The sequence below is a fragment of the Enoplosus armatus genome, chromosome 10 (genome assembly GCF_043641665.1).
Source record: "Enoplosus armatus isolate fEnoArm2 chromosome 10, fEnoArm2.hap1, whole genome shotgun sequence".
Taxonomy (NCBI): Eukaryota; Metazoa; Chordata; class Actinopteri; order Centrarchiformes; family Enoplosidae; genus Enoplosus; species Enoplosus armatus.
Window position 1 is genome coordinate 21781516 of NC_092189.1, and position 17727 is coordinate 21799242.

Consider the following 17727-nt stretch of genomic DNA (forward strand, 5'->3'; position numbering starts at 1 on the left):
TTTGTTTTTTTTACACAAACTGCAGTTCAGAATTTTAATATAATACTAATTCTACAATTATTTGGGACATTGTACTACACCAGTATATATACCCAGTATATCATTTATGCAGTGAAAAAAGGGACAAAAATGCTCGTTCAGCCTTGAATCTGACTCCGTGCATCTCCTGAGTGGGGAGTACAATTGCTTAGACTGCTGGGATATTACGTAATGGTTTAAGAGCCGAGCCGAGGGCAGGAGAAGCTCCCACATTCAGTGGTTTTGGAAAGGTAGAGAGGGTACACACGGCAGTGCGAGTCTGCGGAGGAGACTTCCTCCCACACAGTCAGGTTCTTGATTAATGTTATGCCAGCTCATCACCACAGAGTAGGCTGCTGGCCTGACAAGGAGATAATAGCAGCTGGTATGGCACAGTGTCATAGGACATCAAGGAAGCGCTGCAGCTCTTTACAGAGGTCTACAGCGGTGACCCTAATCTATTTGGGCATGTCGTGATGTTAGAAAGCCTTTTTTTTTGCATCTGTACTATTCGAACAGCCGTGGCAGAAGAGGAGCCGCCGCAGGCTTTGTTTGTAACCACATTTTCAGGTGAAATGTATCACATTAACACAGAAAAATAGCGGCCATTGAGCGGAAATAAGCATGGAGCAGTACTGACAGATGCAAATATTGTCTCATCTATCAAACTGTCTTTTTACATCAGCTCAGTTCAGCTGTGATTAAGGTACCACAATTATTTTGACAGTGATGTACCGAGTTTACAAAACGCCACATATGACACCTGCAATGACTGTGGACGGAACCTCTTCACTCACAGTAATAACAATGACCTTAATTGACCAACAGTGTAATTTGTTCAAGAGAAAAGCCCCGCTGTTTACCTGTGAAGAGTTTAGTGATAGCCTTATTCTGTCGCCGTGCGGAGCAGATGAGGAGCAGCCAGGGAGGCAGGAACTCATGATGGCTGGCCAGGAGCTCAGCGATGGTCCTGGGGGAGCCGGGGGAGGACCTCTGCTCCCCCTCACCCAGCTGACAGCCTTCATCGATGGAGTCAACCAGCAGGAAGAGAGACTGCTGAGGCGGCTTAATACTCAGGAGAGGCAAGAGGACACATCTGTGGAAAGACGGATAAGAGAAAGAGAAATGTTATGTTTTTTGGATTGTGTTGTGATTTCAGTTTTTGTTATGCAAACATTTCTGAGAGACAGGACTTGTCTGAAGGCAGAATATAATCGCACTGTTGAGATAATTCCCATATGGACGGAAAACTGTGTAAAACTTTAATGGCGAGCAGTAAACTGCAGTGAAAGTACAGTATAATTGGCAAATGATCATTTTCTTCCTTGTAGGAAGCGCACAGAGGAAAAACACCAGTCTGTCGGAGTTACTGTGTAATACAATCCCATTCAAAAACACAGTAAGTTGTTATTTTGTCCACAAGCACATACTGTACAATATAAATTTGGTCCGATGCAACAACTGCAATCCAAGTGCATTACATATTGGACAGATGTTGCTTTCTGCTCCAACCAACCACTGGTTCTCTCTCTCATCTGGAGAGATAGCATTTCCAATCTACAGAAAACGTCCACCACCACAAACAAACAAACAAACAGTCTCCCAGCTTCAGGTGGGACTGCAAGACTGTCAACAGACACTGATGAAAGACTGCATGTTGAGTTTGTACCACGATAAACTATGAATATTATGGATGGATAATGTCACCTTTTGGCCCCATTAAGATAAATGAGAAGATAATTATATTTGGTTTTGTTTAATCTGGTCTCAATATATGATGATGACTAAACTGTCCTGGCCTTTAAGGTTTTTAAAATGTAAAAAAAAAACAAAAAAGAAAGTTGGAAATTAAGCATGTATAAAAGATCATCTTAGTTCATATTTATTTAGAGTTTTCATATCTATCAATGTTACATTATCCCCTCGAGTTTGCTGGGTTTAAGTAGTTTGCTGGGTTTAAGTGGTGAAATATCACTTTTTATGTCTTTGGAGTTGTTTTGGCTTCTGCACTCATCTTAAAATCTGTTTGTTGTTTTTTAATGAAAGCAAAACTTTTCTTGAACTTCATTTACATGTTGAGAACAATATAATGTTGTACAGATGTTCTAAATAAAGAAAGTGTCATGAAAAGGTCTGGTTCCTTGTAATTACTTTCAATATATCAAAATCAAGTAAAATGAAATCCCAGGCTTTTAGATAACGGGTGAGTCGGAGTTGATTCAAAGATTTGACACAGCGTGAGCTTTCAATTAGGGTTTGATATCAGGCTTCAGTGTAGATTCAATACTTCTTCCCGACCACGTTTCACTGTTGATTCAATCATATTTTGCTATCTGAGATGCAACACGGCCACTACAGCAACACACAGTCACAGTGGACCAGAGAGTGAGTTTCTTGAGGCGTACAATTCTCAGTACATCAGTCTCAATTGGTAGCGAGAGTAGGCGTTTAAATATGTCTCCCTCCAACCCAAATTGCATCCATTAACAGGCCCACTGCGGATGATGTGAGCTCACAGAAACATCCAGAGCAGATACAGTCATTTATAATTCAGTGGGCCTTTTTGTTCGACAAAAAACTTTGCCCGAGAGCTAAATGTTCAGCCTTGAGATTATATCAAAGACGTGGAGAGGAATGTGTTCAGCGACTGTCGTGACAGCTAAACATGCGAGATTTCCCCTGCAACATAAATATTAATTTTGTAATATGAACACCCTCTGGCAGCCAGTGATAAAGCAAACATGATGTATACCATTCTGTATCACGTATCACATCATTACTCAGCTGAGCGCATAAAAAGTTTAAATGCTACGTTAACCTTTTATCAACGGCAAACTGCAAGCCAGACATGGAATCTACTTGCTCCAGTGCTAATGTGTAACTTCACACATAAACACTCACTGAAGCGAGATAGTCAGATATAGTTTGACTATAGAGATAGTTTTTTTGTTCGGTGGAGTTATGTTTGTGCCGGCAGGACCTCTGTTCCACTGTGACTGCCACCAACAGCCTGAAGCAAGACATAAGACGTCCGTTTGGGAAAAAGTAATTTCCCAAGACTCATGAAATTACTTACAGCTCGACTGGCCGCCATAAAGGATCTGAGGATTTCATATTAGTGGCGTTTTAATCTGGGTCTAGGTTAATTAAACATTTAAAAAGGGGGTTGAACAAATCAATTAAATCGACATGAAAACTTGATTCAAGAGTAGAGACGGCTTCAGGGCATCTGAGGCTTTTTCACGGGTAGCTGGCGGCCAGATAAAAATCGGTCACCTTCCGGATGATAGGACTCTTCAACCACCACTCTTCCTTAATGGAGCTGACATTGGTTGTAAGCTTTGTCATAAAACACTAAAATACTGTTTTAATGAGACTTCCTCTAGATGCTCAACAGCCTGTCACTAAGCCTGTGGCTCCAAAGCCATTTCCTCTTAAGCATCTACCATTTTAGCCTAAGTTCATTATCCTTAAGCACAGGGGAGCAGAAATGGTTGGGGTGAAGGTCTGTGTGCTTTCAGTCCAAAGTGCTGGGACATCCAGAAGAGGCCTTTATGACAATGACTGCCCTTTGGTTACTCTAGAGACGTGCAAGTATTGACACAGTTTTCCTGTTTCACGAAATTTCCCAAATTGAAGTCATGTAATATTCAACAGGTCCGATGACATTTAATGCTTTTACCTCACTGCAACATTGCACAATATGTCAAAGTAAAAAAAATGTTATGAAAGTTGACGATTTGTACTTTGAAAGACTGCTTTACATGCATATTACAACTTTTAAGTGTACGGCTTACTTTCACTTCTGAAATCTCACTTTACAATTCAACTGTATTTACACAGCGCCAAATCATAACAGAAGTTCTCAGGGCACTTTTCATACAGAGCAGGTCTAGACCGTACTCTTTATCTTATTAAAAATAATCAGTTAATTAATCTGTTAACTTCCCATATCATACAAACAGGCAACAGTGCAAATGAAAACCCTTACTCGACTGTGTGAAAACACATTTACCAAAATGGTTACCATTCTGGGACGAGACTAGAGCTGCAACCAAAGATTATTTTAAGTTATTAAACTGTCAATTGTTTTTTCTATAACTGATGTATAGAATTGTCTGAAAATAGCAGCTCCCATAGCCCAAGGCAATGTCTTCAATTTGTATGTTTTTCCACTAAACAGTCCAAAACCCTAATAAAAAATCACTTTGTAATGAGAAGAGCAACAAATTCTCACATTTTAGAAGCTGGAATTAAAATGTAGTTGATAGTTGTTTTCAATTAACTCCTCTGTTAATGGATTGGTCATTTCTGCAGCAGATGAAATGCAGCTTCCCCTCAGCTGGACACTGGACAGTTAAATCTGTTTTTGCAAAGCTTCTACAAATTTCAGCTTGTAGTCACAACTTCTTTTTGAACTCTCGACAGGAAAGAAAGCAGTGCAAAGGGTTTCCAACCTTCACGCAGTGTTGTGATGTTGCTCAGCCTTTCAGAAACACAGTCAATCACTCCTTCTGATAGCTGCAGCCCACAGAGAACCTGCAGCGCCATCTGGGAGCCTTGCCAAAAGGAATGTCCATCCACAGGGGTGACTGTGTGCGAGTGTGTGTGAATGGCTGTGTCTGAGGCCATGTTGCCTACTGAGACAATCAAATCCACAGTGACAGCAAGTGGGCAAAACAAAGACACATTCTTCTCTCACAATTCAGCTACTTTCAGGCTGTCAAAGAGTCAAAAGACAAGGACTGCAGACAAAGAAAACTCCACGGGACGCTAGAGATGGAGAGAAAATAAGCTCAGGAAAAGCTGATTTAGTTTGCCAGACAAACCTGCAGCATACCTGAGCCAGAAAATTACAAGTAATTCAGCCCACACACCGTGGTCTTGGACATTTGTACCAACTATTTTGGTTCTCGCTCAAGTCCTCAACATATGCCCAAGTGGATGCCAATTGCTATTAAAGACAAGAAAATAAGGGGGAGATGGGGGATGTGAGATGCATCTAATGCACTCACCATCTGTCGTGTTGCGTTCGCGACTGCAGCGGCCGTCGCTCCCACCACAATGTGCAACGTGAAGCTTTCAGTGTGACGTTTAGTGAAGATGTCTGGGCCGACAAGGCAGCACCGGGCACCGAGCCAGCGCCTTACAAATTTACACAGCTCATTTTATAGAGCGGGCGCAGAGCCTGAAATCCATGCCACATACCCAAACACCACCACACTCACGCATAAACACTGACCGGGATACAGCAAAAGCTCAAGAAAACAGAGGGTGAAATATACAATCCATGTCCGGTCTTGACGCTGCTCTATTAATGGAAGAACTGGTGAGTCAAGCTCTCGGTTTCAGACGGATCACCACACAGAGAAATACTGACAAAGCTTTCCACCATGATTGGTAGAAAACCAGAGAGGCCTTTTCATTTAGTATCGAGTTAATTTGGAGGAAGCGTGCTCAGCGCCTTTGCAAAGTCAGGAGAGCTTAGTGCCACAGAGCTGCACGACAACAGCTGACTCATGCACCGGCTCATCCAAAGTGAAAGAGACAACTATCTTGCAGATTCTTCCCTCGCACTTTCTTATGCGATTCTTACATTATGCATAAGGTTACTGCAATCATCTTCTTCAAAGTAATCACGCTGATGAGGACAATAAGAGCGACGGGTACCGAGAACAAATGTTCTGAGCAGCCAGGCTCAGACACTTTAACTGTATTCTTCCTGTTACATCGGCCATATGCTCTCGTTTCCTCCTCAATCTGTTATCATCTCGCTCCAGTTTTATCTGATTGGACGTTAACTCCAAATCTAAGGTTACATTACAGTTTTTGCAAAATGGGTATGCGTCAAATAAAGCTTGTTATTTAAAGCTTTTAACGAATCAAGGGTTTGATGCAGAGCTGCAGTTGCGTAAGCTGCGGACAGACATATTTACATTCATTTGAGCCGAGAGCCTTTCATTAGACAGATAACCCTCTGAGGATGGCAACCTTGTAGCAGTAAATTAGTTATTTTTCAAAAATACAGAAAGGGCCATTATAATAATTTGTTCAAAACGACTGAGTGGAGAATTGGGCAACGTTTTAAAAGAAATCCTTATTAAGCTCGAACTAACTGCATCGTGTCCAGACACACATCATCTTAAAACCATGCTGACATTTTATTTTGACATGAAGCTCCTCTGCCCACATTTCATATCCCAGTGAGTTGTTTGCTACACGGGTTGGGTTGTTTTATTAGAGCCGGTTGCAGTTTGGAATTTGTGAAGCTCCGATTCTGATGAATTTCTCATTTAATATTTGATCTCCTCTATTCATAGCCTCACTAGCGGCTGTAGGGATGGAAATGTCAGTCTCTCTGACAGTCAGTCTGTCGTCGGTCCACCACTTTGGTCCAATCTTAAATATCTCAACAACTACAGGATGGATTGCTTTGACTCTGGTGATCCTCTGACTGGTAATCTAGCGTCATCATCAGGTCAAACGTTCAATTTGTCCGATACTTTCGTTTGTGCAAAACTAATGACATTCCCATCAGCCTTAGCTGTACTTTGTATTTAGGGCTAGTTAGCAAATATTAACATGCTAACACACTAAACTAAGATGGCGAACATGGCAAGCATTATACATGCTGAATTTTTACACCGTCATTGTCAGCATGTTGGGTTTAAAATATCAATACCTTTTTTGAGTACTAGCCAAACAAAAACAAGTACCTGATTTAAGTAAAGACTTTGTTAATGTATTTTTTAGTTCTTGTATGGTTGATTGTGTGAAAGGACACAAACTGATGCATAAGTCTGGCTTATTTTGTTACATAAAGGAACACCAATATGAAAAACCCATTTATATTCTTCAAAGTATAACATTAAGAACGGTATCATTTTGCTATTGGTACTAAAACTACAAAACAAAGTATGATATTGGCACCAGTACCATAAAAAGATAACCAGCCCCTCCAGCAAAAGCTGAAACTCTCAAGCATGTTCGACTTCAGGCCACACCTCAGTCAGTCAAAGCAGGTGTTTTCCACAAACTGACAGATGACCTCATATAATGACGTAACGCATCAGCAAAAAAACTCCCACCACTTCTGTAAGTATTTAAAAAGTGCTTTTTTTTCTGCCGTTCTTTAAACATGCTGGACAATGCGAGAATTTGATCTCGGCTTAATGGATTTGCACGATCAATCGGTGCTGGATCCCAAGCAGACAAATGCCTCCAGCTGTCTGAGAAACAATCTCCTGGAGACTGCTTGGTCAGTAGGAAGTGGGGAGCGCGTGCGAGACAAGTCTGGGTGACTTACACACACAAAAACAAAACGGTTCAACAAGGCCAAGATGGTTCCCCATAATCGACCCTCACTAATGTCCTTAAAATGACAAAGTTAAGTTGATATCTGATGATCTTTGAGAAGAAGTCTTGTGATGTTTTTGACTCTGAACACCCCGTCATGGGACTGGTCACACACACTGATCACACTGTTTTTGTGACGGCGAGGGAGGGCTGCATCTGTTGTCCATCTTGAAATCTAAGCCATTTCCCCACCCTTCAATTACGTCACACCAGACTGTTGCAGTTAAAAAGTATGATTATCTCTTGACTTACCATTTGGAGTCAACTTATCTATTTTGTTTTACGTTGTTCAAAATAGATTAAATTCTGATTAAAATCATTCAAATCCAGCCTCTTCAATCATCAGCCAAACTTGTTTAATGCAGCATATTACTGATTTACAAACGTGTAAACATACTGCACACTTCTTTACCAGCCAGCACACATACTTCAGATAACTATTCTAAATCCCCAAGCTCTTCCCAACCCAGACGAGGTGTGCATTCCTGGCCAGCTATCCAATACTGTCAAAGGAATCTGAAATTTCATCCTTTTCAACCCCCTCCCTCTTCTCCCTGCCGACGCTCCTGCCACAATTTGCCTCCAAAACACTCTCTGCTCTCCTCCTGCTATCCTCGCACATGGAAACACGACTGCCTGTCCACATGTGCAAAAGCCTCGACACGTGAACACGCGGAGTTAAACCTGCGAGCTGTCCGGTGCCAGCCAAGACAGGATTTTGAAGACGGCTTTCCCTCAATTCAGATTTCTGGTAACAAAAGGCAGCAGTGTGATGAACATACTAGTGCTGAAACAACTCGTCAATCATCCAAAAACAATCTTTGATTTTTGATTAAAAGCCTTAAAAACAGATTCTCTCAATCAGCTTCCTGCAAGGAGTGATGGAAGCCAACATACACAAAAAAAGGTCTTGGAGATTTCACATGAGAGATTTCTGTTTTTGCTTTTCTCACTCGTTTGAAGTGGACGGCCTCGGTTGGAAAAATGTGATGTCACATACTTACGTCCACCAATCGGAGTTTAGCAGTATTCTAATCAAAATGTGATGACAGTTGAGGGTTGTTTGCTTATGTTGCCAAACCACTTGTCAATCAAATGTGATTAAACCACACCCACACAGTCCTTATGAAGCAGATTAGCTGGGTTTTAAGGTGTTAAACTTTCCATAAATAATACCTTAAGATGCTTAAGATTCAGCTTTAAAATAGTTAAGCTTTGAGTAATGTATTTGCTGTTTTCCTCAGTTTTCCGTCAGTGTAAATTGAATACTTTTTGGTTTTGGACTTTTGTTCAGATCAGATGAGCAATTTAAAACTTTAACTTAACCTTGGGTTACATATGTTACATATGATGGGTATATTTCACTACACTATTTTCTTATATTTTATAGACTAAATGATCATTCAGAAAGTTACAAAATCAAGTAAGAGCCCTTCTCTGCCTTCATGAATGAGTCTAAAGTTGCATCACCTCTGTCTCTGTGAGCCTGAGCACCATGTATGAGCTTTATTTATTGAGTGGGATGCAATAATATGAATGCGTTATATATGCCCACACAAGCACGTAGGCACAACCACAACCACACACACACACACACACACACACAAACAAACCCTCGGATGAACACACACACACACACACACACACACACACACACACACACACACCATCCGCCGGTGGTGCGGAGACAGAGGCCGGCCTCAGATTGCTGAGTCATCGTTGCAGCCGCACCAGTGCTGCTGTTTCTCCTCATCTGCTCAACTGGGGTTGATGCGTCACACTGGGAGCCTTTTTTTTTGTTTCTAAAACGTGGCCCTAATCTGCAGCGAGTTTTCCACAGCCGTGCACCACATGAAAGGCGCGGGGCCGCTTTCATTTAGCGTCCCTTAACCCTAAAGAGCAGGGCCGCCCAATGTGCAACAGTCAAAAAGTCAACACAAAAGAAAAAAAACCCACAGCACTCCCTTGCCAACTCAATAAAAATGTCTTGGTTGGTTTTACTTGAAAGTGAAATGTTCCCCAATTTGAACTGTGTTCAAAATCAGACAAAGAGAGGCGACAGACATATTGGTGACATTCCTGTTTTCTTCTAATTTCACATTATTTGAGGGGTTTCTCTCAATTAGGTAACCGTTAGATCACAAACATCTTCATATTTATTTATATGCCTGGCTTTGCATCTCACAATTTCATACATTTCCAAGGCCCAATAGCTGGAATTCACTTGTCAAACTGTACTAAAAACAGTTTGCTGTAAGCCGCAGTAATGCCATGCTGTCTTGTAAAATGACAACTTAAAAAAAGCCAAACAGCATTCATGTTTACTGGAAGCTACCAGACTAGATTTAATCATGTCACTACTTATCTGAATTATCAACAGTTATTTTGGGATAAAGCAACAAGATTTCCAAGGAAATGTTTGATGTAGCTGCCAGAAAAAAAAAACATTTTTAACCGTCTTGCAGAAAAATATCTGAACTGCAGCATCAATTTCTTCCGCGGACACGTTGAGGGAATACACTGCCGAGAAACTTAGTTCACAAATCTTGTACAATCTTGAACAAGTCTTGTTCACAAATTTAAGCCACGTTCATTCATCATTTCTGAAGCCTGTGCCCTTTGCAAAGAAATAGAAACTTGTCCAGCTGCAATTCAAGCCTAACTCATGCTCAGTGGAGAACAGTCCGACAGCAGATCCACATAAGGTCACACCTAAACTAAAAGGCAGCTTTGTCCCATCAGCAAAAAAAAAAAGCCTGTTGCCTTTAGTTTGACCCACATGACTGGGTTAACTCCACCTATTTGAAGCCAGCTCTTTTGTCCTGAAGGGAGAAAGTGAGGCATGTTGAATGGCAGGAGGCTGACTGGTTGTTTAAAACTCACAAATTCATTCAAACTGGTGGACTCCAGTCAAAACATGGCAGTGGCCTTTGATAGAGCTAAGACAGAGACTGAGGAGAGAGGAATGTTTGATGATACAAACCCTACAGATCGCGCTAATGGCAATGAATGTACCACAAGCACCAAGTTTATTGTCTGAACAAGACATCGGCTTGTGCTGGTGGACTTGAAGCAGAAGAAAGGCGAACTGAAAGGTGAAACTGCCTTTTATCTGGAGAACTGTGGCTCATGACCTTTGCTGGCAGGCATCTGTCCTGCTAATGCATCACATTACTTTTAGTGACACACAAAAAAAAAATGTATTCTAGTAAGGCTGGATCAATGTAACTTTTAATAAAGATAGTTGTCTATTAAATAATACTATATTGTCATTAGTGTTTAATCTATATTTTGAGTGAAAAGTGCAGGTTCCTTGAGGCGTACCTGTGGAGAAGGCTTCAAATCAGCATTTGAAGAGAATATAGGGTGATAAAAATATAATTGAACAGTTAATTGAAACTTGAAACGGTTAAAAAATAGTTTTGTTGGTGACTAGTCAACAATTTCTTAGGCGGGTGGGTTTCGACTCATGACCTCAGTACTTTACAAGCAGGGCTGTAGCTATAATTATTTTACTTGAATATTTCCACTGTATGCTGCGTTATGCTTCTACTCCAACACATTTCACAAGGAAATACTACAGTATTGCATAGTACTTTTTACTCCTACAGCTACAGTTACTAGCTCCTTTCAGATTAGCTTCACTTCAAGGAGCTGAAAACACCATTCATTTTAATGAGTACGTTTACTTCGTAATACTTCTGTGCTTTTAGTTACGTAAACTTGTGATTGTAGGAACTTAACTTTGAGTATTTTTTACATTGAAACTGGGAACAAGGATCTTAATACTTCTTCTACTCCTGACTACTGCTGAACTCGGTTATATTTGGTGGTTTGGCTATTTTCATTTACATATTTGCAGATAAAACACAGAACTGAGGTAATAAAAATAAAATGCGGACATGAAAAATGTGAAGGTTTTTATTGATAGAAAACTAATTTTTAAAATGTCCAGAGTCTGGTTGGCTGTGGATGTAGATGTACAGATGGGAAAAGCAATGATCAGGAGTGGACGTAAACCTGTGTCTGAACCAGTTTCAATGTATTAACACAAGACTGGTGATTACTATCAACAAACAGACTTGTTTGTCTTTGACTGGGCTGAAGAATTTGACAGGGCCTCTTACATTCACTCACTAGCTAACATTTAAAATCACAGCTGGAAGCGGGCTTCGGGGGGGTCAAAAGCTGCCCCAAAAATCTGTGTTAAACAAGACCCTTAACTAACTGAAACTTTTATTGAGTAAAGGCCTGAATCTGTTCAATCAAAACAAGGTATGCACCCCTCTGACAAGTTTTATCCCTGAAGTAAATTAGTGGTCATAACGTTGGACGAATACTAAAGTTTTACGCCCCTCCATTTCCTGCTCCGTTTTTATTTTTTATAAACATCACTGCCCGATTACAGCCAACCATCATGGCTTCCTGAAGCCAGATAGCATCTAGAACAGCAGGGGAGCCGTTCAGATTATTTGTGTACAACGGTGCCTTGGACGCTTTTACACCTGAGATGGCGATAAGGCATTCACCAAAGTGCTTATTTGGCTCACAAACAAAACAGGCGGTGATCATAAGTCTTATCTCTTTGTTGTCCGCAGATTTAGGGCCTGAGGATTCCAGTGCTACAGAATATTTGCTTCATGAGGCGAGGCTGAGTAAATGCGACTGTCTGCAAAAGGCCCTCGACATCCAGCGAGACGCAGAGCAGAGCTGAAGTGAGAAGCCCGTTCCTGCTGGGTTCAGTCTCTGTTTATGTCCCTACGATAACCTGCCTTTTATCTGAGAGGGTCAAACTGAAGTCAGAGTCATCGGTAGAGGCCGCATGATTACGAGCAGATGACAAGAGGAGCGTTCACTTCCTTGGGAACGAGTATGTTAAAAAAAAGTGCGGGTTGAGCTGTTGACTCTGGTGAGCGTTTAAAAAATGATTTACCTTGCTGAACGTTTGACCTACTTCCCCCCCCATGTGTGATGTTGAGATGGTGCAATAAGCATCACCAGATGGCCAGACAAGAAGCGTGAGTGTGTGTGTTCAGTGCTGCATTCCAGCCTGTGCTGCATAGACTGCCTGACCTATACTGTGTAGACAAGTCGTGCAAGTAACCCACATGCTCACGCGCAGCTCCTTTTAAAGCCTCTGCCTACAATAACAGTCCATCTTGATCGTGTTACATGCCCGGGCAGGGCGCTGGAAGTCCACAAGCCTACTGTAATTCAGTTTCACATGTGCACTTCATCTTTCTGCAGTGCAGTCACTCAAGTCAGTCAGTGAGTCAGTCGCAGTTCAAAGCTCCTTCCTCGTGAGTCTCCGGCCACCTGAGCTCGGCCACTACTTAAAAATATCTGACCTTTCTTGAATCAGAAGCCAAGCAGGGACAGTCCCACCCAGCATGCCACACCAGGGGGGAAAACCAACAAAACCGTGACATCAAATAAGTGGAGAGGCTGCTGAGGCGGAGCTATGCGATGAGTGTGAGCAGTCAAAAAAAACGAGGGGGGAGGGGTGCATCAGGGTCAGGAGGTGGAGAGGCAAGGTAGGGGGAGGGGTTGGCTTTGCATTTTACATTTCTAGGCAAACCAAATTCCTAGATTTCAAACACTACCTGGAACCTCCAGAGAGGAGTTGTAGGATCAAATTTGAATGATCTCATTTCAGATGTTGCAAATGTTTTTTTTACAACAAAGCGTGTGTCATGGAGCGCAGAGAATATGCAGGTTTTTTATTTCTTACAAATTATACTGCAGGTGATTTCACGCAGGGCTGCAACAATCTGCTTTATTAACCAGTTAATTATTTTTTATAATTCATCATTCAGTCAATAAAATGTCAGAAGAGAGTGAAAAGCAATATCTGCAAAAAGCTTGTTTTGTCCAGCCAACAGTCCAAGATTCAAAACTATTCAGCTAATAATGATATAAAACTGAGAAAAGCAGCAAATCCTCACATTCGGGAAACAATTTCTGGGCAGTTTTGCTTGATAAACAATGAATTCTCCATCGATCAACTACCTCATGGATTAATTCCTCCTCTGTCTGAAGATGCTCTAATCGGTGAAATCATCTGGCTGTAATTGATGGTAAGAGAAGGAAAAAAGGAAGAGGGGTGTATCTGTGTGTGTGTGTGTGTGTGTGTGTGTGTGTGTGTGTGTGTGTGTGTTCTCCCTTACCTCTTGAAAGCCTCTGTGGGGTTCCTCTCACACTCTCCAGGCTGCAAAGTGCTCTGCACAGCTGGGTCACGCACCTTCTCCTCGTACCCCGGCACCAGCCCGCTGCGGCAGATCTGAGCCACCAGACCTCGGATGAACCCGCCGACGCACAGCGTGTCCGAGTCGTCCGCCCGGCAGAAGTGGAAAGCCAGGCTCTGCTGGTGCAGACCCCGGTGTGTTCCCTGGGTCGATGTGGGCCACAACAGCTCCGTGCACACAGCAGTTTTCCCGCTTCCCGGCCCTCCCACCAGCAACACCCCCCAGGAGCTACCTGACTTCGCCGATCCTGTCGTCAGGGTGCCGGGGTTGGACGCACACCCGCCGGGCGCCAGCGGGGGCTGCTTACTGGGAGTGCTGGTCACTCCGCTGAGGTTGTTGGTCTTCTCCTGGAGGCAATGCTGGATCTTATGGAAGACCCACTCCCGGCAGTAAAAGCGCTTCCCCTGCAGCAAACTGGTTTGGGCCATTTTGATATAGTGCTGCTGTTCCACCTATTCCTCCTCTTCATAGGGGTCCCTTCATTCCGCCCCTCACATTTTCACCTCCAACAAAGGCCGGCAGTAAATTCGAACATCCATTTCGTGGGCTAAAAATGTGCCTCTCAGAGAGCCGGTTGCAGTCTAGCCGTCCTTGGTGTTGATGTTAAGAAGCCAGAGTGAATGTAACTTGAGTGAAAGTAGAGAAGGAAGCAGAGCTGCTGCAGATGGCAGGAAAGAGCTATGGTGCGTTGCAGAATATCTAGGTCAAAATAAAAAAAGGAAATCAAAACTGAGGCTCAAACCATAGATTTTCCACCAACTTTTTCCACAGCTTTCCCACTGGTTGAACTGAGTGCTCCTTGTTATTATGAGTGTGTTGCTTTAGCATGGCGCTGGGCATGGCAGGGCACCCGGCTCTTGAGTGCATCCACTGGCAAACTCAAGCCACCACTGCTTGATACAATTAGCCATGGGAGTTGCTGATATATTTCCGCTGATGCATTTCAGATGCTACCGGGGGTGACCAAAGCGCGTTTCCATTACATTAACATGGAAGACACTGCCAGCGCAGAGTCAATTTCTCCAATAACACACTGAGTCTGGCTCTTCCCCTGGAAAACAGAGACAGAAATAAAAGGCTAAATTAGGACACATTTCAAAGACAACTTTATGCTTTAATGCACAATTAACCATGTTACTCAAGAAGACGTTTGTTGAGACATGTACAGTCTTGGAGCCACAGATGAAGTACAAAACACAAAAGTGGGAAAACAACCACCAATATGATAAAAAAGAAATATTTAAAAACAGATGCCCATGTAAGCAGCAACAGTTTGCCACTACATGTCGTGATGCAGCTTACTGTTATAGATATCCGCTCTACAAAGAAGGGTTAACTCTATTCCTGCAGCTACAAAAGGTGGGTAAGTTGCTTCTCGCTGCTTTTATCCTCCACAGCCCACATCACTGCCTGCCTGCCTGCCCTGCAACTAAATTCTTGGCAGGGGTTCGTCCAGTTTCTCTAGTCTATCCACTGATCCCCCCTTCCTTCCTATGTGGCTTTAAATCCCAAACAGTCCACATCCGTCCTGAACTGTGTATGTGTGGGGAGGGGAGTGAGTTACAGGGGTCGTTTACATGCATGGAAGTGGAAGGTAACCCCACCTCAAAAAAAAAAAAGGGGTTTTAACAGCTTTTTAAGATGACAGAAATCTTAGGGTTTAATCCGGAGTAGGCGTTAGGCAGTGATGAGGAAATAAGTGCCATAATGATGAACCTTTAAAAAAAGGGGGAAAGGGCATCAAATATAAGCTTCCGCTGATTTGATTTCTTATTAGCCAGCTGCAGTTTAACCACCTTCTTATTTAGCCCTTCATCACTGCCTACTACTGCTCCTCTATACTGGAGCAAATGCAAATATTACCCAGCCTCTCCAGCCCAGAAGACACACACACACACACACACAGTCTTGATGGTTAGCGTACTTTGTAACAAGGTTTTACTGCGATACATTTCTGTTTTTCTGAGGCGCTCCCTGCCTCCGACACAAAGCTTAACAAATAAATGTTCAATCCATCAGCGGCCAGCTGTGTTTCCAGGCGGAAGGCGACAAATAGTCTCTCAGAGCGGACGACACGAATTCACTCCGGTGACCGAAAAGGCAGCTCAAGTCTTTTGTACGGCCAGACTAACCTCACCCATTTCAGATGGGATACAATTTACACCTATGGGGGCTTTTAAAAAACCGCGTCCAGACTAGCTAACAGTTGCATGCTTTGAGGAGAAACCCCCCCTCCCAAATGCACGTTAAATAGAGCCTGTCGCGTAATTCCAGTCTGCGGAAACTGTCCCTTAAACTTCAATTTAGCCAATTGTGGAGCGTTTCACTGTTTTCTCTACAGTTTCAAATGTCTCTCACATCCCCAAACGGTTTCCCCCTCACCTCTTGCCGATTCCTCTTGGTGTTGTTTTTTTTTGGGGAGGGGGGGTGGGTTGCTGGGTCCGTAGTCAACACCCTTTCTGTCCACGTTAAAACCTCCAGATAAACCATTCGACCGTTTCCTCCGGTGCAATTCAAAGCTCAGATTACTGCCTTTGCGCCGCGTTCACGTCTTTCTTTGAATCGGTCTCTTCTGTCGGTGTCGGCTCCTCCTGCTGCCCGACACAGCTCCACAGTGAGCCGACTGACTCTCCGCCTCCAAACACTCTACATTTCTCTCCGCTGCATGCAGAGCACACACACCAGCGAGCGGCGCAAGGTCTTCTGGGACTTGGAGTTTTACCCTCATGTCGCCATTAGTAAAAATGTAATGAGGCGCTCCAATTTGATTTATCAAAAAAGTGAGTGTATTATCTACATATGCATTTATCACTATAAACATTTAAAAGTGTATTAATACAACCATAAAATCTGTTAAAATCCAGTTGTGTATATAAACTGTAAGTTAGGAGCTGAAATATCCACGAGGAAACTTCAAGTCAGGTCAGTCTGATAGAAGAATGTAGTAAGATTTTTCCTTTTCATTTTAAAAGTATTTTATTCACTTTCAAACCATGTATTTTATTTCATAAATTCTGCACACAAATTTGCTCGTGTATACGGCACATGTGGTGTACAGGCCGATATGATATATGTTATATGATGTTGGCTAAGAGATCAGGTGTGACCTAGAGTGTTATTTCAATTACATTTTTACTTTAGTTATCTTTTTTTAAATTAAAAAATAGGTGAAAAATAACTCTATTTACCAAAGACAAAACGTAGGATATACACTTACAGTCTGACGTGTTTTATTTTCATTATTTTGTTTAAATATATGTACACAGGACTCCCTGGAAAGCAGTATTGATGTTGAGCGGTTTACGTTGGTGAAAAGAAGTAAATTCTTTTTTCTCTGTCCTTGTCCCTCCACAGTCTCCACAAACATTTAAAGCCTGCCATAATACTGACCTATTAAAAGCAGCATCAAAACATCTGCTACTTACTTTTGAGCAGGCCGGGATATTTGAACACTGGATGTCTGAGAAGAACAAGTTAAGGACGAAATCCAGAACCTGATTGGCAAGAATGTGTCATGGCTGTAACACACACGTTGTAACTGCCAGCCCAGCAGGAAAGCAGAAGATGCAAATGATGAAAATATGTTTTGAAAACCTGTTTTACGTACTTCTCCATCTGCGAGAAAGGACAAACATTCCTGGGTTGAATGCTGGCATGTTGCTTTGATGGTTGAATATGTCTTTTGGATTTGACATCAGATGCAATAGTTTTGTCTTTAGAAACATTTTGTAAACGTTGTTGGCTCCCTGTTTTCATTCTGCCCAAGGCTTTTCATTTTAGGAGTTGCTGTGTATTTGCAACATCTGCCAAGGTTGTTGATGAATGGGTTCAGACAGCACTGAAGATTGATAATACAACATTGGAACGGCAGAGCAAGAAGATACTCTCAATCAATGGCATCTTGTTCTCAACAGAATTGTGGCTCACGGAAAGTTATCTTTAAAAAATGCCAAAGGTCTGACCACTTTTTATGTTATGTATGTTTATAGATCTGCTGGAAAATAATGAATAAAGCTTTGAGTGGAAATAAAAACATTCCCAGGTTGTTCCTTTACATGGTTCAGCCTTTAACCGTGATGTGTTTCAAACCTCACAGCTGAAGCGCCAG

At 42.3% G+C, this 17727-nt stretch overlaps 1 protein-coding gene across 1 annotated transcript in view; it reads right to left on the reverse strand.

Annotated features, from left to right (window-relative positions):
* The window catches only part of ankrd50 (ankyrin repeat domain 50), a 32748-nt gene extending 18538 nt beyond the window's left edge, over positions 1–14210 (reverse strand). Inside the window, exons 1-2 of the mRNA XM_070913037.1 lie at positions 13542–14210; positions 882–1114 (exon numbers count right to left, since the gene is read on the reverse strand). Coding sequence (XP_070769138.1) covers positions 882–1114; positions 13542–14047 — 739 coding nt within the window. The 5' untranslated portion in view covers positions 14048–14210. The remainder of the gene's footprint in view (positions 1–881; positions 1115–13541) is intronic.
* Between the last annotated feature and the right edge of the window lie 3517 nt (positions 14211–17727).